Consider the following 24,649-nt stretch of genomic DNA (forward strand, 5'->3'; position numbering starts at 1 on the left):
TCAGGATTACACATCCATAGCTTGGAATCACGTACCACATCTTACATTTCACATATTCTCTTTAAAGTCAGTTGGCCGCACGCGGGTTCATTAGTATGTGCAAAACAGATCACAAAAACTATTTTTAAGAAATGGTAACAACGTTCTGCATGACACTGAACAATATTTTTTGGTACACTAGTGGTTGTTTTCAGCTATACAGCCATTAGTAAGTTGTAAATGAAGTCCATGGGCTTAGGTCAAAGTCACCCGACCGCACATATGACTAACAATGAACATGTAAGAGAGTATTCTTCTCGGGTGTGCAGCCGGATCATAACGTCATCTTGACAATATTTCAGCGGTACAACTGGCCGCGATCTTCAGGTGAGAGTGCTGGTACACGATCTCGCCGGAACTGACTTCTCAGCACAAGCGGCGGCCCCTATATAGGCCGCAGAAGGCCCACAACGCGTGCGCGAGAAGTTACCGTAACTGCCCCCTAGCTCAAGTAAACATACAGCGCTCCAGTCGAGATATCGCTATCAAAAATAAAACATTATTCCGACGATCGAAACACAGTCCGTTGTTTTTTAATGTCTGATAACACCGGGTTCCAAGTCTTACTTAAAAGGTAACCCTTGTCTCTATTAATAAGATTATCAGATAATCTAATCTCTATAGATTCTTTTAAAACACAGTTCCAATAGCGAGATGCAGGGACAACCATTTGTGTCTCGTCATACAGCATTCCATGCCCCTTGGTGAGACAGTGCTCAGCCACTGCAGATTTCTCAGGCTGAAACAACCGTGTGTGCCGCTGGTGCTCAACACATCGGTCCTGAATGGTGAAGATTGTCTGACCAATATAAGTCTCCCCACAGTTGCAAGGGATCTTTTACAGACCGGGCTTCCTCAGACCCAAGTCACCCTTACCTGAGCCTAGAAGCGCTCTAATCTCGGCTGGCGGACGAAAAATAGTTTTGATATGATATCTTTTTAGAATTCTTCCTATTTTCGAGGAAATGCTCCCAGCAAAAGGTAGAAAAGCCACCGATTTGCGGGTACCTTCTGGTGGTTCATGCGAAGGTCCAAACTGGAAAGCACGACGGATCTGTTTATCTGTATAGCCATTCTGCACTCTCACCTGAAGATCGCGGCCAGTTGGACCGCTGATATATTGTCAAGATGACGTTATGATCCGGCTGCACACCCGAGAAGAATATTATCAATTATTGCGCCGGGAAAACCTTCGCTGTCACAACGTCTAAGACAAATAGCCGTGCAAGGTGGAGGAGATTAGTGTTTAACGTCCCGTCGACAACGAGGTCATTAGGGACGGAACACAAGCTCTGATCAGGGGAGGATGGAGAAGGAAAGCATCCGTGCCGTTTCAAAGGAACCATCGTGACATTTAGAGAAATCACAGAAACCCTAAACCAGGATGGCCGGACGCGGTTGGAACCGTCGTCCTGCCGCATGCGAGTCCAGTGTGTTAACCTCGCTCGATAACAGCCGTGCGTAATATCATTAAATCATCTATTATCATCAACAGCAATCAAAGGGAATCAGTGGCCTTTAAACCATCTCTTTCGTTTTAAGGATAGGCACCACTGTGTTTTATTATCAATACTGACGCAGCTGATTAATCTAATGGGAGGAAAAGCGGAGGAGACACCAGGGTGTGAGTGACAACAGTCACAGAGACCTCAATAACGTGGTTGTACACAACGAAGAGAAGTTCTGTCGACGTGCCTAATGAAGAGAGAGATTCTGCCGCCGTGGCTGTCTTATTACTCCTCTCAAACTCTGAACTTGTAACCTGAGTTGAGAGAACGAACCATTAAAAAGAGAATTTCCGCTGAATTCTGATTTAGTTCTACCAACCCTCAACGATCTGAAAGCAATATTCGATGACAGTGACTGATCTGAAAATTATGAACTTACATTAGTCTTCACAATAAATAGGAAACAATACCTGAAGTGGTAATCAGACTTTAATCTCTTACGGTTAGGCAATATAAATCTTCCCTTATTAGTGTGAATTAATGCCCGTTGCGATTTGAAGCTACAATTCGTCCTCATCAACTTAAGCTGAATTTCTTGTTTGTAGTAAGATTGATAGTATTTTGGCTTATGTTATCGAACAACTATTATAGTTAAAACATTTTTTTAAAAATGTACTATACTTACAACTTGCCATAGTTCCATACGGGGAAGGTCTTATTTACAGTGTAATCAATATTTTAATTAAAATGCCAAAGCAAGTAACTGCCTATAGCTGATCGATTCCGTGTACAATCCACAAGTTTTGAATAAGAGAGAGAGAGAGTTGGAAATCTCACTTTATTGACGCGCTAGGCCTGAATGATAACTGAAGCTTCCGGCAACTTTCCCCGTCGTCATCGCGAAGCTGGCTATTTCAAGTGATATTGTGGTACTGAGTGCGTAACAGTTGGCGGAATTCATCTTAATGACCTCAAGCAGAAGGTAAAAAACTTACATATCTGCAGTGTTAGTTAGCTCCTGATGAGAAAGGAGGAAGGCGCCAGAAGCTTCGGTTAAAATTAGAGAGACTTTTATCCAATTGTGTCTTCGAAATAAACTACTTCTCCAGAACACTTTGTCATATCTAAGAAAAAAGTAATAGCCACTGTCAGCAACAAGGAAGATGAGGCGAATAAGAGTGTGGCATGCAACTTACGTGACGAGTAGCCGAGCAGCGCCATCCAGGGGTACTGGTTGACGGCGGTCACGTTGCCGCCAAAGACACGGTCAGAGTCGTCCTGTCCGCACGTATTCCTGCAACACATGAGCACACTGCGTAAGGAACAGAAATGTGTCTTCCTGTGAGAGGCAAAAAACGAAGCTTGTAGTAGCAACAGACATTCTTCCTTTTTTGAATAGCATCATCATGTTATGTACCTTCATAGATTTAGAAACTGATAAGTAACTAGGACGACGAACAGATTTCTCTCAACGAAAGCCTAGTTTGTTGATGACGTCACTGTGGAACGTTTGACAATGATCGATGACAGTGAATGTGAGGCGTCGGAGTGTTGCTGGTTTCTCAGCGCTCGTGTGTCGTCTGGCATTGTCCTGCTGAAGGAGGTGTTCCGTGTGCTGGCGAACCCTTCGAATTCGTGCTTTCAGTTTTCTGAGGGTCTCGCAGCACCTTTAAGCATGAATTCCAAATGCGCACTTACCTGAAAACTGTGTCCGTGTTATGCGTCTCTGATGAGATCATTAACCTTGTGGGGCGGCGAGTAACTTGTGAAAATTAAAAATAATTGCTGTATAAATGCTTGCATTACAAATGTTTGAATGTTGAATCAGTTTCTGGCTTTTAGAATGTTGTTAATGCTGTCTTTCGCCGTTCTCAACACTGGCTCTCTATTTACTTTTTAGCACCCAGAAAGTGATTTAACAAAACGTGAAGCTTGTAATTAGAGTTCCTAGTGCCCACTTCATCTGAGAATACCATTATAGCTGCAGCTTATAGCTCTGAGGAATTAGGAGATTGTCCGGGATTTCTAATCAAAAACGATTTTCCAAAATAGTTGAGTATATTCTGAAATTCACTGATAAACACAAGTATCCCTACAACCTAACTAACAGAGCAGTTCAGAGTCTAATGCGCTGATGCAACTATAAATGTCCGAATTAAATGTTAAAAAGAATGCTCGCCATAATTTGATGAGAATATTTCATCAAACGCCACGCTAAATAATTGGTAGAATGTCTGTCCCGCGACGGCACGTGAAAATACGACAATACGCAAACTGAAGCTAGATAATGAAAATCATCCCAGAATTAACCCTTCACTTGAAATGATTTCACGGTTCCGCGTACCTCTAGTAACTTAATACGGCACCCGAGGCTGTTTGTAGCAGTGATACCGAGGTGACGCGACTCCCGACACAGATGGCATGTTATTCAGCGTCTGGAGAGAACTGGGGCCTTCCTTCCTCGCACAGCGTTCTTATATATATAGCCGCGGTGCGGACGGCTAAGGGAACGCCTGATCAAATCGGCTCTCCCGACTAGCCGCTGGGCTAGTAACGCACCACTTCAAGTTACATAATAATTTATAGCTTCTTTTGCTGATGGCCGATGAAGCTCTTAATTTAAACGTGCATTCAGCACGCAGGTAAGTATTGATAATAAAATTTTGACGTGGCTAAGTTAAATATTTTGGGCGAGAGAATTAATTAAATTACACTGCACGCAGTAGATGAGCTCTGAACTGGCCCTTTTGAGATCCGCTATCGCTATAATTTTATAGGTATTCAAAAGAAACTTTTCACATCTTCACAGTCATAGCGGACCTCCAACCTATTTAAATCTAAACATCCTAGCCTTATTTATTAGCCTACTTAATCTATCTTGCTTCCTTCAGTTTTGAGACGAAAACCAGAAAATCATGAATTTCCACTAAAATCTTAATTTGTGAAATCCAAAGTACTGTTTTTATTTAATCATTATGAAAGATGAATCTAAATATAAATTTTGAAGTCTCTAGCTCTTTTCTGTTGCGCCAATGATTTTTCTAGAAAAACGTCCATATTTCAAAAATGGCTGAAGTTATCGAACTGATATTTAACACACATTAATTTAGTATTATTCCTGACATGCTAGAAAAGTTTTAGGTCATTTGCTTGATTTTTAAGGTATTGCGCAACATCTATGACGTCAGAGCTAGTTACAGCAGACTGGCTGGCACACAATGGAAACTGATGTGAATTTACTACAGCGTGAGTAGGCTGCTTCCCTACAACCTGATTTCGATTAGTCTCGTTGGTTGCTGTACGTGGTCTTTCTTTCCGAAATCAGTCACACATATTGACGTTAGACACCGTTTCTTTCATTACGAACACGAACAACCCAACGTCGCACATTATTAGTGTCCATACAATCATCACTGTACAAAGCTTTCATTCTTCTACATGTTTACGTTACACACCGCCACTGTTACACGCTACAATTCGGAGCCCTCTAGTGGCAGAGGGTTGCAACTTGCGTCAGCAAAGCAGGAAAGTCGACCTAGCAGTACGTATGGCATGTACTACCTCAGCAGGTATTGAGAACAGAATAAAAAATTCGAAGGTATTACTTTCAGTGTGCCCTCTTACAAATTGCATTAGACGTTTTCTAAAACTCTTTCAGTGTTTTTAGAACTAAAGAATAACTGGAGAAAGAACTTTTTTTGTATTTGTCGAATGAATCGCCTGCATTGCTAAATAGCTAATCTGGTTCATGGTGCACGACACTAGCTGCATGTAGCTTGTCTAAAAGCTTCTAGGGGCAACAATTATTTCATTTTCAATACTTCATGGAATTACTGAGTATCCAGAAATTTAAAATGCTGCTATAATCTACCCATCAAGAGGTATAACCTTACGTCAAAAGGTTGAACACAGTAAGGCGAGTATAACAGTTCTGTGTATGTGCCTTGTGGCAGCGTAACTCCCGGAGTGCTAATACAGAAGTATTTGAGAATGAGAGCACTAAGTGATTTGCACAAACTCCACAAATAATTTCGAACCTTTTCTAAACTTGTTCTCGCTTACATTTTTAACATCCAATATTTAACACATTGACTCAGTCGTAAAGTAAGCATAAGTTTGGACCCGTTTTATACATGTGAGTTCGATACTGTAAAGGGGATTACTGGTTCTTTCTAAGTGAACAGATTTTGACGACATGATGGTTGTGAATATGACATGTCCAGAAGACCAGGTACTCGTTTAAAAGTGTACATATCCCGCTTCCGATGGGAGTAATATTGTTGTCTGCTAAAGTGCACTGGTTATGCAGGTTTATTTTAACCTCTATCACAGAAATGGGGACAAACATCAACTTACTAGGGTGAAAATCGTGATGAGAAAGAGGTTTACGCCGCGCGCAGTGGCCACGCGATTTGAGGCGTCATGTAACGGACTGCGCGTCCCCTCCCGCCGGAGGTTTGAGTCCTCCCTCGGGCATGGGTGTGTCTGTTGTTCTTAGTATAAATTAGTTTAAGTAGTGCTTAAATCTAGGGACCGGTGACCTAAGCAATTTGGTCCCTTAGGAATTCACACACATTTAAACATGTGAAAGAGGTTTACGATGAAAAAAAAAAACCGCTTTGGAAGTCATGGTGGTGGCGATAAATGCTCTGAGTTCTGTATAGGGTACGAGGGACTCGGCTGACAAAATTTTGGAGACTGTTTAGGGATATTTTATAAGTTGATAGAAGAGATTCGTAGTTTCTGGTGAATTATTTCAGAGTAAATGCATTTTCTTACATTACCTACCGCCCCTATTCCCCTCCCCCCTCCCAAATACGCACATTCATGTTTGAACATATGTTCCACAAAAAAGAGTGCAGATGTGGGAAATATGTGCTATGTATCTCATTTGCAAACAAACTTTTCCATTCACTCATTGTACATTTTGCTGACAACAGTAATGCTAAAATTACTCTGCCCTACAACTTGTATTCAGTAACGCCTCGGGCTTGTTTCTCTGACAGTGTCAGTTTTAGATTAACAGTGATGCAGATCATTATCGGTACTTAAATGATGAGTTTGCGAATACGCACGTAGTGTATTGCATTCAGTGAACCAATTGAAGGACGCTATGCTGAACTGCTCCATCAACTATGGGAACTGGCAATTCTGCATTCATCAACAAAATTCTTAGAGCAGGAAATGGCAATCCGACGCTTCTTGTGTATCAGTTCACGAAGTTGATGTAGGCCATTGTTCAATTGTCATGAAATTCTATCCAATTCCTATTCCGTCAAATAATTTGTCACTCAGAAGAAACTGCAATTCGTTCACTACGCGGGAAAAAAGGTATGCACCTGCATAGTATTCGCTTTAGCATTTTACAGACATGTGTGCACTGTTCTGCAGGTTTCGTTTTCAACAGACTTTCAGCAGAACTAAAAACACGAGTAATAAATCCCAAGAATTCAAATCCAAGTTTACGGGTTTCCTTATGGCACACTACTCCTGATGCATAAAGGAATTCCTTGCAGTAACTGAACTTCTCTCTGTAATACGTTATTAATTACTAAGCGCTCATAATATTTTTGTGTTGCATTAATTCTTTAATTTGTAAATTTTCTTGTCAGAGTTCTGGAAATTGTGTACTGACTCGTTCTATGACCAAGTAGGTCTGGCTCGCATGGTCCCACAGTCTGATAAATAAATAATAATCATAGTACTTCCGCATCTGAAGCATGTTTACTACTTTGTATTTAATGGTTGGTTGGTTGATTGGAGGAGGTCACCAACCAGCGAAGTCATTGGACCCATGATCTAAGGTGGCAGAAACAAAGGGAGCAACAACACGAAGAGCACAGTTCAATCAAGAGCAAGAGAAAACAGGCGAACAAATAGGTAAAAGGAAGATTGGGGCAACAGAAGAGCAAATAACCACCCCAGAAACGCTGTGTGTGCTGCGGCACCAGCAACACCACCGACATTTCCCGGTCCGCACACCACACCACGATCAAGACACATCGGGGGCAACAATGAGTGAAGAAGACTCAAGAAACAGGGAAACAATATGGAAAAAAAGACCGGACAAAACATAGGGAAAATGAGAGGGAGAAACTGGCAGGTATGGAAGCAAGGTCAAGGCCCTCATGGCCAACACTAACGCTAATAAGGGATTAATTTCAGAGGCTAATTCAAGGACTTAAACTTGGGAGGACAAACCACTTTTGCGAAGAAACCTGAGACCAGATATAATCATCTGAGGATCATCCAATAACCCCTGGGACAAGGAATGTGGAAGGGTGAATTTAGTATAAAGTGCCAAAAGGCAGGGTAGCCCAGCATAATTTGGATAACATCGAGGGGTGGGCCCTACAGCTACAATACGAAAATTGAAAATGGCAGAAGATGGTAGCTTCCTGGTGGGGGAGATGAAGGAAAGAATGCCATGTGGTGGGAGTCTCCTTGATTGTACAGAGTTTATTGGTGCAGGGAGGTAGCCCCTTAAGTGTTGGCCCACGATTGAACGAAAAGTCATTTAATGTAAAGCCTCAAATTTACCCATGGAGGCATAGAGAGAATGGAGGTAAGTGGCCACCTACCAGCAAGACAATCAGTAAGTTAATTTCCCAGATGTGGTGGAGAATCCAAAGGAAATCATCGAAATTAGCAGCAGCACTAAGATCAGTGAGAAGGTTGTTGATGGCAGAGACCAAGGTGTGCTGGATAAATACCGAGGGATATACTGAAGGCCACTTATTGAGTCCATACGTAACAAAACTCGAGTTCATAAAGCATAGGACCCAATAGATGGCCATCAAATCCACAGTAAACACCCTGTATGTGATAAACAAGAGACGGTTTTACATGTCAACAGAAGATATTAAGGCATATCTCACATGATTAGCGGATTTACACCCATTGATGTAAACGGCAATGGCATCTTGAAACGCCTGTGAGAATGGGCAGGTCAAAGAATGTAACACCACTCAAGCAATTATACAGGCAGAAATGCACCACCTTCGAATTAGGAGGACAGAATAGAAAACTGTATAAGTGTGTCCACATGGAAGGGCACCGGATGGCAACCTGGAGCTGTCACTTCACAGAGGCCACTGTGTGGGAGCTAGCCAAAATACAAAAATAATCCACATACAGAGCAGGTGTGACCAATGGTATGTGCCCTGGGTCTGCATAGAGCTGCGAATTGTGCCAACCCAAACTTTGAGTAACTGGTCGGACAGGAACTGGTGAATAAAAATCTGAAGACGGATCTGGAGTATAAAGAAGATGCCATGGCACCAAGCTGTGTCATAGGCCTTACTAGGATCGTCGAAAGCTTCGACAAGATGGTGTCACTGGGAAAATGCCTCCAGAACTGTGGTTTATAATCGAAGCAGATGGTCGATCGGAGACTGTCCCTCCCAAAAGCTGCCCTGGTAAGGTCCTAAGATTCAAGCAATCAGCTGAACTGATGAACCATCTTCTGTTCAGGTAAATTGCAAGAGACGTTGATCATACTAACTGGCTGGTAACTATTAATGGACGATGGATACTTGCAGGGTTAAGGGCAAGAACTATAATACTGTCTCTCCAATGAAAGGAGAAAGTACTTTGGAGCCAAATACTGTTAGACACCTGGAGGAGATATGGTCATTGCGGAGGATTTAGCTGTTGAAGTAATTGGTTATGGATGGAATCAGGGTTAGGGGTGAATTGCAGAAAGAAGAGAGGGCCCAAAGACGTCCCCATCCAGCAAAAACTTCATTGTTGTTTGATTAAGTAAATTAACAGCCTCTGGTGCGAAGACATTTAAGGGTAGTAAGAACACCAGAGTATGGATGCTACTTAAGATGTTGCAGTGTGTGATGACAATCATGTGTAGTGGTGGTGGCAATGGCCACCCTCTGCCGTGAGTCTGACCAGCAGCAAATGGAGCCTGTCGAGTTGGGAATGGAAATGCTGGCAGTATGAATCAGGCAGATCAAGAACGACATCAGCAGTACAACCTGATAAAGGAGGTGTAAACACAACTAGGGAGTTATATACAGAGGGAAATCAGCATGATGGAAAGCCTAGTAGGATAACCTGGCCATTGAGAGACAGGAAGGGAAAGAAATTGACAGAAAGTGGTCACTATCGCAGACGTCGTCATGTGGGGACCTGTGCAAGGCGAGAGAAGGGGAGAGGAAGTGAGCGAAAGATCAATAGCGGAGAAAATGTCATTGGTAGGGGAACCATCTTTAAGAAGGCACAGACCCTGGTCTGCAAGAAATTGGTCAAAGAGGAGCCTCTTACTAGTCGAAAAAGCACTGCCCCACAGAGGATGATGGACATTAAAATCCCCAAGCAGGAGGAAGGGAGCAGGGAGTTGCTGACAGGGCAGTTAGGGCAGTGAGTGTAGGTGGCCTGTCAGCAGGGAGATAGAGATTGCAAACCATGACTACCGAGTCCAAGTGGACGCAGACAGCAACTGCTTACAATTTAACATGAAGGGGGATACATGTACTAACAACATCTGTATGCATCAGCATGCAAATGCCACTGGAAGCCCTCAAAGAGATGACCCTGTACCAACCCAAAACATAGAACCTATGAAGAGTCAGTGAGTGAGAATCACGGAAATGAGATTCCTGTAGAACGACAAAAGCTGCCAAGTAAACGGGAAAAAGGGATAGCATCTCTGGGAGGTAAAAGTAGCATCCATTACAGTTCCATTGAATAATCCCAGAATGGGGATCTAAATTTGGGGGGCACATGGGCTGGAGACAATCATAGTGTCAGGTTACAATCCACCATCAACAAGGATAGGGTTTTTTTTTCTTTTTTTTTGTGGTTTTAGGGCGCACAACTTCAATGGTCATTAGCGCCCTGACTACTCTAAGAATGCACCGCGAGGCACAAGTTGACAACAACAACTAAAAGGGAAAACACGATAAAAGACAGACTGACAGGCATAGGATTAAAAAACAGCATCATCAAATGTCCTTAGCGAGGTTTGTCAAATTGATAAAACGAAGAACACGAGCAGCTGCTCGTGGGTCATCCGCTAAAATGGCATCGAAAGTATTTGGCAGGTTAAGATCGAGGCGCCGTGTGTTAAGATCTGGACAGGACATTAAAATGTGTCTAACCGTCAGCAAGTGCCCACATGGGCAGAACGGCGCCGGCGCAGCCGTCAGCAGATGGCGATGGCTGAACCGGCAGTGTCCAATTCTTAACCGGGCTAAAACGACCTCCTCCCGCCGAGAAGGGCGTGAGGAGGACGTCCAAGCCACGGGAAGAGGTTTTAAGGCCCGAAGCTTGTTGTCGGTAAGTGCAGCCCAATCGGCATGCCACAGCGATAAAATGCGCCGACAAATGACCCTGCTAAAATCGGACGAAGGGACACAACAAGAAGCTGTCCGAGGCTGGAGGACCGCAGCCTTGGCCGCGGCATCTGCAGCTTCGTTCCCAGGGATACCGACATGGCCAGGAACCCACATAAAGCTGACCGGAGAACCGACGTCCACCAGCTGCTGAAGAGAGCGTTGGATCCGGTGTACGAAAGGGTGAACCGGGTACGGATCACTGAGGCTCTGGATGGCGCTCAGGGAATCTGAGCAGATGACATAAGCAGAATGTCGGTGGCGGCAGATGTAAAGAACAGCCTGGTAGAGGGCAAAGAGCTCAGCTGTTAAGACCGAACAATGGCCATGGAGCCGGTATTTGAAACTGTGTGCCCCAACAATAAAGGAACACCCGACCCCGTCATTGGTCTTAGAGCCATCTGTATAAATGAAAGTCATGTTGATGAACTTCGAACGAAGTTCCAAAAAACGGGAGTGGTAGACCGAACCGGAGGTGACCTCTTTTGGGAGCGAGCTGAGGTCAAGGTGAACGCGGACCTGAGCCTGGAGCCAAGGTGGCGTGCGGCTCTCGCCCACTCGAAAGGTTGCAGGGAGTGAAAAATTAAGGTGTTGAAGGAGGCGACGAAAGCGAACTCCAGGGGGTAGCAGGGCAGAGACATACAACCCGTATTGACGGTCAAGAGAGTCGTCAAAAAAGGAACGATAAGACGGATGGTCGGGCATTGACAGTAGCCGACAGGCATACCGACAAAGCAGTATATCGCGCCGGTAGGTGAGTGGCAATTCGCCAGCGTCAGCATGAAGACTCTCTACGGGACTGGTATAAAATGCTCCAATCGCAAGTCGTAAACCCCGATGTTGTATGGAGTTGAGGCGGCGTAAGATGGATGGCCGTGCAGAGGAGTATACGAAGCTCCCATAATCCAGCTTGGAGCGGACGATCGACCGATATAGACGAAGTAGGACGGTTCGACCCGCTCCCCACGACATACCACTGAGAACACGGAGGACATTTAAAGAACGGGTACAACGGGCGGCCAAATATGACACATGTGGAGACCAGCTAAGTTTCCTGTCAAAGGTAAGGCCTAAAAATTTGGTTGTCTCCACGATTGGGAGAGCAACGGGACCGAGTCGTAAGGACGGTGGGAGAAACTCTTTGTAGCGCCAGAAGTTAATACAGACCGTCTTCTCGGCAGAAAAACGGAAGCCATTGGCGACACTCCAGGAGTAAAGACGGTCAAGAGAACGCTGAAGACAGCGCTCCAGGACACGTGTACACTGCGCGCTGCAATAGATGGTAAAATCGTCCACGAAAAGGGAGCCTGATACATCAGCTGGGAGGCAATCCATTATTGGATTGATCACGATGGCGAAGAGAGCGACGCTCAAAACTGAGCCCTGTGGCACCCCATTCTCCTGGCGAAAGGTGTCTGACAGGACAGAACCCACACGTACCCTGAACTGTCGATCCATTAAAAAGGAACGAATAAAAAGAGGGAGGCGACCGCGAAGGCCCCATGTATGCATGGTGCGGAGAATGCCCGCCCTCCAACAGGTGTCGTAAGCCTTCTCCAAATCAAAGAACACAGCCGCGGTCGGGCGCTTCCGCAAGAAGTTATTCATAATGAAGGTCGACAAGGTAACCAGATGGTCAACAGCAGAGCGGCGCCTACGAAATCCACATTATACATTGGTAAATAGGCGTCGAGACTCGAGCAGCCAAACCAATCGAGAGTTAACCATTCGCTCCATCACTTTACAGACACAGCTGGTAAGCGAGATAGGTCGATAACTGGAAGGCAAGTGCTTGTCCTTCCCCGGCTTAGGAATCGGGACAACAATAGACTCGCGCCAGCATGCGGGAACATGTCCCTCAATCCAGATGCGATTGTATGTACGAAGAAGAAAACCTTTACCCGCAGGAGAAAGGTTCTTCAGCATCTGAATATGAATAGAATCTGGCCCTGGAGCGGAGGACCGTGATCGGCCAAGTGCGTTTTCGAGTTCCCGCATGGTGAATGGGGCATTATAACTTTCACAATTCGAGGAGCGGAAGTTAGGTGGCCTAGCCTCCTCTGCCTGTTTGCGGGGGAGGAAGGCAGGGTGGTAATGAGCGGAGCTCGAAACCTCTGCGAAAAAGCGGCCGAAGGCATTGGAGACAGCCTCAGGGGCCACAAGGACGTCATTCGCGACCTTCAAGCCAGAAACTGGTGAGTGGACCTTAGTGCCAGATAGCCGGCGCAGGCTACCCCCGACAACAGAAGAAGGAGTAAAACTGTTGAAGGTGCTTGTGAAAGCAGCCCAGCTGGCTTTCTTGCTTTCTTTGATAATACGACGACACTGAGCACGTAATCGTTTATAATTGATACAATTCGCCACTGTAGGGTGGCGTTTAAATGTGCGTAAAGCACGTCGACGAGCACGTAAAGCGTCTCTACATGCTGCGGTCCACCAGGGGACCGGTACGCGACGTGGAGAAGAAGGAGGGTGAGGGATGGAATATTCAGCAGCAGCGAGAATGACTTCCGTGAGGTGTGCGACCTGACGATCGCAGCTTGTGAAGGTTTGATCCTGAAAGGTCGCCCTGGAAGAGAAGAGCCCCCAGTCTGCCTTGGAGATGGTCCAATTAGAGAAGCACGGAGAGGGGGTATGCTGCAGGAGATGGATAACACACGGGAAGTGGTCGCTCGAATATGTATCAGAAAGTGCATACCACTCAAACCGGCGTGCAAGTTGGGGAGTACATATAGAGAGGTCTAAATGGGAATAGGTGTGAGATGTGTCCGAAAGAAAAGTAGGGGCGCCAGTATTGAGGCAGACAAGATTGAGCTGGTTGAAAAGGTCTGCTAACAAGGAGCCCCTCGGGCAGGATGCTGGAGAGCCCCAAAGGTGATGGTGGGCATTGAAGTCTCCAGTTAACAAAAATGGTGCAGGTAGCTGAGCAATAAGTTGCATCATGTCTGCCCTGGTAACGGCAGATGACGATGGAGTGTAAACGGTACAAAAGGAAAACGTAAAAGTGGGGAGAGTAATGCGGATGGCAACTGCCTGCAGGCCGGTGTGCAACGTGATGGGATCGTAGTAAATATCATCCCGGACCAGCAACATAACCCCTCCATGAGCTGGGATACCTACCACAGGGGGTAGGTCAAAACGCACAGAGGTGTAGTGTGCCAAGGCAATTTGATCGCATGGGCGTAGCTTCGTTTCCTGGAGGGCTACGACGAGCGGACGGTGCAAGCGGAGCAGCAACTTCAAGTCCTCTCGGTTGGAGCGAATGCCGCGAATATTCCAGTGAATAAGTGCCATCGTAAGAAAAGGAAGATGATAGAAGGGGTCACCTCGAAGGCCGCTTAGGGCCTGGCTTCGAGCGAGCACTGCCGCCGCTATCAGTAGGCGGACAGTCATCGTCCATTGGGTCTATAGGGTCATCGGCCATCTCGGGAGGATGGCCGGGAGGGGGAGCTTCCTCCGCCGGTGAACGGCCAGATGTACGGTTACCAGCGGTGCGGCCAGGCGAAACGGATGACGGCCTGGGGCGGCAACCGCTGGGTGGCGCAGGAGAAGAAATGCGCCGTGGCGGAGAAGGAGAACTGTGCTTCCTATGCGCCTTTTTGGAAGGACGTTTGGTGGAAGTACCGGTCGAAGGCTGGGAGGTCGAGGTACGGAGGAAGTCTGCACGGGATGGTTCCTTCTTGAAGGCCCGTGCATCTGACTTCGGGGTCTTCGTCTTAGCAGAAGCCGAGGAAGGGGCTGGTGTCTGTGGGGTGATGGGAGGAAGAGGAGACGTCGACCGCGCGATCTTAGCACTGGCCGAACGGACGACCGTGGTGCTGAAGGTCAGATCGCATGTCTGGGTTGCTACCTCCCAGGTAGTCCGAGGAGAGGCGAGGACAGTACTGTATTTCCCCGCTGGGAGCAGCGTGGGCTTCCTACTAGCCAATAGCTTGCGAGCAGCTGAGGTGGACACTTTCTCTTTGACCCGAATTTCTTGGATACAGCGTTCTTTCTTATAGACAGGACAGTCGCGGGAGGATGCGGCATGGTCACCCTCACAGTTCACACAACGAGGAGACGGAGGTGGACAGTCACCCTCATGGGCATCCCTGCCACAAGTGACACATTTAGCCGCATTGGAACAAGACTGTCGAGTGTGATTGAAACGCTGACACTGGTAGCAGCGCGTAGGTGTCGGGACATAGGGGCGAACAGAAATAACCTCGTAGCCCGCCTTGATGCGCGATGGCAGCTTAACACTATCGAAGGTCAAGAAAAGTGTCCGGGTCGGTACAAGGTCATTGTTGACCTTTTTCATGACCCTATGGACAGCCGTCACGCCCTGCTCAGCGAGGAAAGATTGAAGCTCCTCGTCAGTCAATCCGTCGAAGGAGCTAATATAGACTACACCACGAGACGAATTCAAAGTTCGGTGGGCCTCCACCCGGACAGGGAACGTGTACAGGAGTGTGGCCCGAAGCAGTTTTTGTGCCTGAAAGGCACTCTCAGTTTCTAGTAATAAGGTACCGTTACGCAACCTGGTACAAGATTTGACAGATCCGGCTATGGCATCTACGCCCTTCTGAATAACGAAAGGGTTGACCGAGGAAAAATCCTTTCCGTCCTCAGATCGAGAAACTACGAGGAACTGTGGGGCAGGCGGTAGTACTTTTGTCACTGTTGGCTGGTCACGTTTCCGTTTTTGGGTCGAAGTCGAGAGAGATGGAGTGGAATCCATTGCGGAGGAATCCCCCATGATTGCCAGCGTCTCCGATAGCGCGCTCCTTCCTTGTGGGGACCCTCTCAGAGGGCACTCCCGCCTTAGGTGAATGTTTACACCTCAGGTCACACCTCCCGAGAAACAGACGGAGGGACCAATCGGCATGGTCAGAAGGTATCAGCTCAGGCAATCACCCCTCCCCGGGCCTGACCTTTACCAGGGGGTACGCACGTGCCTTACATGTCTACCCAGGGCGGGGACTTACGCGTTACCCCGTCACCGGCTACGCGTGCGAACGCGTGGGTCGGCCTTCAGGCACGCACAGGGAGGAAGGAAGAAGAGGAAAAAGAAGAGAGAGAGGGAGAAAGAGGACAGACTGTCTCAAACGCTGAGGCGGAGACCAGAGAAGGCAAGGAGAAGAAGGCAATGAGAAGGCAAGGAGAAGGCAATGAGAAGGCAATGAGAAGGCAATGAGAAGAAGGCAATGAGAAGGCAAGGAGAAGAAGGCAATGAGTAGGCAAGGAGAAGAAGGCAATGAGAAGGCAAGGAGAAGTCAAGGGAAAGAGTAAGGAAGACAGTGAGGTGGAGAAGAGCAAAGAAAGGAACCAACAAAAGGAAGGAAGAAACGAGAAGTGAAAAACCAAAAAGACCACAATAATAGGTCGAGGAACCGTCCGTCTCCGGACGCAGGCGCTAACTACCCCCGTGAGGGGGATGGACTCCTTTTAGTCGCCTCTTACGACAGGCAGGAATACCTCGGGCCTATTCTAATCCCCGGACCCGCAGGGGGGGACAAGGATAGGGTGAAATATACTCACACGAGGACAAACTCATGTTTTGAGGGGGGAGGGAGAATGGAACCTCCAGGGGCATTGGTGAGCCGTATTCTGGGACTGCTCCTCCTCCTCCTCCTCCTCCTCCTCCTCCTCCTCAGGTCGAGGAGGGAAAGACATGGAGGGAGAGCAGGCTTCCGCAAGATCAGGAACTTAGAGAGAGAGAGAGAGAGAGAGAGAGAGAGAGAGAGAGAGAGAGAGGGAGAGAGAGAGAGCTGGCGACATTGGGACGCACAGGATGTGGGTCCTACGACTGAATTGTGGCAGCAGGCCTCTGACCTATGTGGCACTGGAGTAGCGGTCCCATGAAGGAGTCCCTTCATCAACAAGTACCAAAGAAGGTGCCGGTCGCTGCGGCCGAACGGTTCTAGGCGCTTCAGTCCAGAATTACGCTGCTGCTACGGTCGCAGGTTCGAATCCTGCCTCTGGCATGGATATGTGTGATGTCCTTAGGTTAGTTACGTTTAAGTAGTTCTAACTCTAGGGGACTGATGTCCTCAGATTTAAGTCCCATAGTGTTCAGAGCCATTTGAATCAAAGAAGGGAGGGTATGGGAACCACAGGGGAGGGGGAGAGGAGAGGGGGATACGACTGGCGAAAGGAGGAGGGGGAAAGGATACAACGGAGGTAAAGGTAGACATAAACACAGGGTGAAGCCAATTATATTTGTGACTAGTTTCAGTGGAGGATAATTGATCAAGGGACTTATACTTCATCTTTTTTTCTTCTTCTAATAAACCAGGCAATCTGATTAGCGAGAAGAGTGTCATGATTTAACATACAGGGTAGTAGAACACAGAGTCTTTCCCTCTTCTTCCAAACTCACCACGTAGAGGATCTGTCATACAGCAGGGAGATGTGCCCCAAATGCAAGCACCGAAACCACCTCGTGGGTGGTGGGATGTACAGCTTCAAATCACATCAGTAATACACAACTTTGACCTTCCCTGGGAAAGTATTTCCTCACATGCCAAAGTAAAGGCGTCAGTGAGATTGTCCTTACAACCTTTCTGAACACGCTAAAGGAAATGAATGCCCCATCATTCCAGATTGGCTTGATGTCGGTGAAAGTGTCCACAACAGTCCTATTGCAGACCAGGTAGCGGGGAAAGTGGTTCACCCCAAGCTGGCGAGCGTGGCTCGCTTCCCAGGATGTAACCAGGAAAGGCTGCACAGACATAAGGAGCAGCATTAAATGATATATTACCAACTCAAGAGCTGGCCTTAGAAGAACAGCCAGTTTTTTGGAGCTTAATAACTTTCATATGCAAAACGTCTGCCCTCATACTACCCATTCCAGTCAGGGACTCTCCCCATTGGCGACACCCAGCCACAGCAAGGGCGCTCTGGCATGGCAGCTGTCGTCGGGATTTTTGATGTTCCAGAATGACAAGCGACAAATCCTAGGCATACATGGGTAGGTAACAGCTCAGGTATCAGAAGCGTGATACCTTTCCTGTCAGGGGGCTCAGCAAGATGGGTATATAACAGCCCCAATGCACAGATGGGCTACACATGTTGGTGACCTAGCCTGGTGTGGGCAGGGGCAGCTACAGCAGAAGGGAAGAGGGAAAGGAGGAGGGTAGAGGAGTCCATGCCATAGATGCTACGGAGGGAGTCCTTCCCAAATGGCTCACATTACAGAGAGAAAATCTTAGAAGTAGCGGGTGAAACCCAAAGGGGGAACGAAAACGACAAAAAGGAAGAACGAAAAGGAAAAGGCAAGGGGAACAGGTAGGAATACAAAAAAACCAGGTAGATAGACAGATCGACATAAGTAAGAATATCGAGAGGGGGGAATGAGGGTGCAGAAGGAAGGAGAGAGAATAGGGAGGGAGGGGCACAGAGAAGGAAATGCAGCTTGAGAAGGAAGAATGGGCCATAATAGTTTGAGGCCTCATATGCGCCATGCAAGAACTCACAAAAGAATGGTGAGTGCCCTGGGGAGTGGTATTTGGTATCTTACTTTTTGGTGATTGGAGGTTTATTCACTGTTGGGACGGTATTATTACAGAAACAAAGGTAACTGGGGTAAGAAACAGAGTAAGTCGTAATCACACTGCACAACATAATTGTAGGACCACTCTTTCGGAACCCCATAATTGTTTGCCATCAAAATGCATAAATTTGAAATTTGGTTCAAACGTACATACCACTTTTTTCTCTAATGGTGCCCTGCGGCGTTACCCTTGAGCTCTAAGTGGCATCAATCAGCAAGATGTCGATACATGCGAAAGAAGGCCAAAGTCTAGACGCTCATGTGAAATGTAAGGTGGGTTAGTGATGTCCTATTGGCACATGCTACCCCCTCCCCCTCTCCTACTTTCACCCTTTCATTTGATGCCTTTGTGATGGATGTTAGAACCGTGATGCCCAACACTGTAAGCACACGGTTTTTTTTATAAGTGGACGAGGAAAACATTCCAGACGCACCGCCGCTCAGAATCGCCACGATAAGCTCTCATGGACTCGCATAAAGGACGCCAATGAAACCACCCCTTCCGCTTGATTCTCACACATTTTGCGGTCGAAAACGAACGTTTGCAGTCCAGTGAGTAACTGGAAACTATTCTTGACAGTCTGACACTGCTGACACACTCTGACATTCCAATCTTTCTCCAAGGACATCGTGGGATTGTCTCTCCATGTGGCGAAACAAGCGCTGTATCATTTCAGAGATACAGAGCGGAGCGAGTGAGCCTGGACTTACCCAGGCTCACTGCTAGTAGCGCCACGTCACCACAACGTGGCTGTGTGTAGCACACAAGTATTGTACCATAATTTAATAATGGAATTAAAACTTGCTTTTCCAAAGTTTGTCAGTATGTGCTTCAGTATATTGATGTTTTAGCTGCCAAATCTCAGATTGATAAGCTTAATATTTTTCCCTAAATACATCGCTTTAAGAAAAGTGGCCCTAATAATAAAGCTAGGAACCCAAAAATTGACCATAACGTGCAGATGTATGTCAAAATTAACTGGTACAAGTCTCAACGGGATTAAAGCAATATTTTGGTCTGAATCAACGTTTTTTAAGAAAAATAGAAGGCGCTAAATATTAGACTTAGAAATATGAAAATTTGTATGAAGCTTCAGTTTAGTATAAAATCATTATGTAGCCCCATTCAGCTACCTCTAAGAATTTTCGAATAATTTGCTGAAAACTAAATTTGGAACAAAAAGATCCTTATATGTAGTAGCTAGAGCTATAGCACGTTTCAAGGCCTGGATATGAATAATAACAAATACAAGGTCTCTTAAAGTTATAGTTCAGAGGTCATGTTGTTCTGTCAGTTCTGTTCTAAATATTCTAGATAGAAAAGTTTAAATGCAGGCAAGCTAAAACTTTCTCTGATTTTATCCAGCTTAATTAAATTCATACAAAAATTACAAAGATTATAAATTGATTCATGACATTGTCATCAAATATTGAGAGTCCGTGAAAGCGGCCGTTTAGAGGCTGCTACTGTGAGCGTAGAACGGACGAGAGCAGGTGTCCTCTAAGCCGTCCGCTGCGCCAGTATATAAATACAGCTTGGGAGGCAAAACTTCACTTTGCACCTGTACGATCCGCGTCAGCGAAATGCTAGAGTACTCGCTGCCTCGGATGACGTCAGAGGCAGGCTGTTACTAAACGTATATTTTCCGTAATAATAGCAAGTGGAATCGCGAGGACTGTAAACTATTCTGGATAGCTTAGATTTCCCGGAAGTAGCTATTATTATGCCGCCTGTAATGTTAACAGATCCGCGTGACAAGTGGTGACAATTATTTTCCACTTTTGTGACGAGCAATTATTTTGATTATCAGAAGTCACGATGAAAGATAATTTAATAGGAACTTACTCTAGAGGTCACCTCTGAACTGCTCAGAACTGTTTAGGATAGAGAGAATTATTATTAGTATTAACATAATGAATATTACAATGTTCTGCATGTGAAATCTTTACGAAATATATCAATTGCAACCGAAAGTCTTCATTTATAATTTTAGTCCTCATCCCGCTGAGCAAATAGAGAATAGAAATATTTCTTTCAGTAGGCTGAACAAGAATGTGGACTTGCAGACTGGGAACTATGGTCAGTATGTCCTGCATCGCTTTCTGGCTGACCACAAAAATAGTTTCCAGGCTGTAGTAAAACACAGCGAACAATATTCTAATATTTCCTCGTATTACTTACGACTTGATTGTTGTTTTTATTACTAACCCGCCGCTCCCACATCCACTAAACGTGATTTCACCTCTTTGGAGGGCGGACTACAATTTTTGCTTTCTTGTGCAGGTTAGAGCTACTAGGAACCGTTCAAAACCATTCAGTGAAATTTGAAGATGGTCTGCGGCAAGGAAATATACTTACACGTTTTCTTCGCTACTTTTCGAGCCCTGTCATGACGTCATCGAAAAGGGGGGGGTGGGGGGAGGATGGGAGGATACAGAACTAAAATGTGCGTGAATAAAACAGCAAAGTTGTGAGGTGCCGGGGATAGCAGTGCATTTAACACTAAATTCTTCTAGAATCTTCATATGGAAATGATGCTCTAAGCCGCAACCCCCCCCCCCTTTTCGAACTCCGACTTTTGCTGTTGCACATGGATTAAGAAGAAAAGCGAACTGACTAATCGACCCTGCAAGTGGAGTAGAAAAGAGTTTGGCACCTGCAATAATTTAATTTGATGGAAATTAATTTGACAAACAAGTTTCATTAACGTGGTGAGAAATGAAAGGGTTGCTCTACCGATCAACAGTATGAAAGTTCTGTCCAAAATAACAATTTTATTTATTATGACTAAACTCAAAATAATAAACACAACACATAAAACATTTACAATACGTCAAATTGGATACTCAAATGCTGTGAAGGTGAAGTTGTCTTTAAACTAGCTTGTGACGTTTATGACCAAGTGGTATGTGAAGCCAATTCCTTGCAACTCAAATCTTAAGAGAAACACCCAGCCAACCCAACATTAATTGCTGTTATAGTAGTGAGGACTCAGACAATGAATACCCAAGACAGAACCACGTAAGAAAAGTCAGGAACAGGCGCGCTCTGCTGAGCTCTGATTATCACAGAGCAAAATTCCCTAATCTGCCAAGGTGTCTTCTTAACTGCAAGGACACGATCTGGCGTACCGGAAGCGATGCCTGGTTGCTTCGACGTCCAGTCGTGGTGATGATAATGTCACGAGTATAGCCCGAAACAAATTATCCTGGTCTGGTTGTTCCAGACTAAAGACTTCCTGTCAATACAAATGCGCCTCTGAAGAAGACGAAGAACGCTCGCCACACAAGAGAAGTCACACAGTAACTATGATACAGTCAACTTTGGCCAAAACTGCTCAGGATGGACAACATAGGCCGCTTGTATGCAGAACGCTGAATTGCGAACTATATTCGGAAAGTTACGTTGAAGTCGAAACTTCAGCAACATTCGTCAAACAGTTACAATTAAATGAAAGTATATTAGACAGCCAACGAAAGGCAGGCAGTCCAGAGCAGCGAGAGCTCAGTCTTGTAACCTACTCCGACCGAAAGGCGAGAGCTGACTCTCTGAAGAGCACCCATACAAGCCGAACACAGAACATTCCCACCTCCACGACAGTGGTCGTGGTTAAATCCAATCAGCAACTCGAAAACCGCCGGAAAATTCCACTCTATTGCCGACGCACTATTATTCCACCAACGGAAATACTTGGCGCCAATTTCTGCACCGACTTTGCTACGTCACGGAGCTATCCCCTGAGAAAGCCAATCACAGTTATGATTTTTCAGAAAACGCGGGAATTTGCCTGCCAAGACTGCCTGGGAACACAAGTCATTCCCAAGCCACTCTGGTAGCTCGCCAGAAAGTGTTTTCACTAAGTTTCTGGGAAGTAACGGAATCTCTAGCCCAGCCGCTCCGTCAGGCTCCTGTGGGCGTGTCGCCCCTGCTCTTATGACAATGTCGGTGTCTGGAAAGCATCCACTCAACACCCTCACACCCGTCGGCTTAACCCTTTCAAGATCAGCAGAACCCTTCTGTCACTGGACCACCCGGGTGACGAGAGACGCTGCGTGGGAAGTCCACGTGTGAACGAATAGCAACTTTTCACCTCATGCAATTAGAGACGAAAATCGAATTACTCAGAGTAAGATAGAATGTGATACAGGGCTCATGCCACATCACAAAGTATCCCCCTAAGACCCTAAAGTTTGGCAAGATCCTGAGTACCAACCATGCACCTTAGTTGAGCACTTACGAAATTACCTGTCGACACACATTCTGGTTTGCCGTTGTTCTAGCTGCTGAAGGGAGGCAAACACTGCCTGAGGGGTGTCGAAGGGGTTTGTCGTGCAGCGGTTCTAACCTCCACCGCAAAGGTGTCAAAAGAAGGTGTTTAATAGGGGTGTGAGAACCCTTCCATGGTTTGACACGGCGGCGCTGGGCAGAATTTTGGTGAAGTTTGGTGCCAGTGTGACACCACTAATCCACCTTACATGTCACACGAATTTCTGTGCTGTGGGCTTTTTTGTCGCATGTGGTGACACATTCCTGTCAGAGGCGTCGTCCAGTCCGAGGGTGATGTTGCAGGGCGCCACGCTTTGGCACCATTAGAGAGGAAGGTTGCACGCCAGTATGAGCCAAATTTGAAACTTATGCATCTCAATGGGTGTGAATTACGAGGTTTCAAAAAAGTGGTCCTTAATTCTGTTGCGCAGGGTACATTACGTTTCTGCAATGAGCCGCCCGAGACTACGGGCCCCTTAAACGAAAACACAAACAAAATATGACTGAACGACATCCGAAATTTTGACTATGGAGTTGGCGTATACCTTGTATCTAGTGATAAGCGGTCATTATTAAGGGAAAAGAATAGCAGACACGGGAAAGAGACAGCGCCACTCACATGGGCAGGAGCCGCAGGTTGGGGTGCTGCAGCGGATCCTGCGGCCAGACGGGCCCATCTGGCTTCGGCTTCGGCTGCGGCTCTGGCTTCGGCTCCGGCTTGGGTTTGGGCTGCCCCGGCGGCGGGCCGCAGCAGACGAGCACGAAGCGGCCGTCCCTGCCGCAGACGAGGCCCCGCAGCAGCTCGGCGGCGCCCGGCGGCCGCGGCTCGCGACGCAGCAGCGCCGCCAGCCAGCCGCACTCCGACACCCGCACGCACGGCGACTCGCACCGCTCTGCGGACACAGGGGACCCTGCAGCACCACCACCACTCCTGTACTGTACACATTCCATCAAATAGAGATTCATTTTCTGAGCGCCCCATAGACGAAATATGGACACAGTCTTCAAATCACAGATAACAGCTATTACCCCAGCTATACAAAAGGTGTGGGAGGATTCTTTGTGCCCACCTTCTGAAAGTATTTTGATCTAATCACGTACTACTTTATACTTTAAAAGTATTTATTGCTTTTAACGTAGTCGCGTACCAGATTTCATGTTTACTTAAAACTGTTCTGTTAAACTTAACATATGAATTTAATTCACAGCACCGGATGTGACTTTACGCAGTATCCTACTCCCACATCAGTACTTCTGTAAAAACCATGTTTATATCAGTCAACAACAATTAATAAATGTTATGTTGTTTTTTTTTTTTTTAAGATGACATGAGGTACCCTGCCCCCCTTTCTTTGGTCACACACATTGTTGAAGATGCGTGGGTATTGTGAGGATTAAACAATTCCTAAACAAAGCAACCAAGCTCCCAGTAAAAAATATTTAAACGGCTGTCATTTCTACCTCCACCATGTGAGTATATCTACTGATTTATTATGCACATGAAGAAACATCCGTAATGTTTAGAAACAGCAGCGTCAGTAAGAACCAAGAGGTGGACTAAACTTATATTTAGCAAGAGCCTTCATTTATTCTGTTTCCTGACCTTCGTCCCATATATTCACGAGGTCGACAGTTTAACTTTTGGACCTACTTGTACATCACTTCTCTGCAACACACAAGAGCCTGACACAGGGTTCATTGAACCACCTTCAAGTCATCTGCTTATAGCGTTCCCCTCTCAAGCAGTGTGCAGGAAAAACGAATGCTTAAATCTTTCCAAGTCAGCTGTGAATTTATCGTGATGGTCTTTTCCTCCTATATGCTTAGTTGCCAACAAAATATTAAAATATGTTCACGTTCGGAAGAGAAAGCTGGCGATTGAAGATCTCTCCACAATGAGAAACGCCTTTGTTGTAATGATTGTCACGCCAACTCGCTTGTAATATCTGCGACACTATCGCTTATTATCCTATAATACAACACGAGCTGCCATTTTCTGAGGATGGACAATCAT

At 46.1% G+C, this 24,649-nt stretch overlaps 1 protein-coding gene across 1 annotated transcript in view; it reads right to left on the reverse strand.

The window, feature by feature from the left end:
- Positions 1-24,649, reverse strand: part of LOC126177468 (serine protease easter-like) — a 53,600-nt gene that overhangs the window by 11,147 nt on the left and 17,804 nt on the right. The window contains exons 2-3 of the mRNA XM_049924458.1: positions 23,255-23,528; positions 2,684-2,781 (exon numbers count right to left, since the gene is read on the reverse strand). Of these exons, the coding sequence (XP_049780415.1) occupies positions 2,684-2,781; positions 23,255-23,528 (372 nt within the window). The remainder of the gene's footprint in view (positions 1-2,683; positions 2,782-23,254; positions 23,529-24,649) is intronic.

The sequence above is a fragment of the Schistocerca cancellata genome, chromosome 1 (assembly GCF_023864275.1).
Source record: "Schistocerca cancellata isolate TAMUIC-IGC-003103 chromosome 1, iqSchCanc2.1, whole genome shotgun sequence".
Taxonomy (NCBI): Eukaryota; Metazoa; Arthropoda; class Insecta; order Orthoptera; family Acrididae; genus Schistocerca; species Schistocerca cancellata.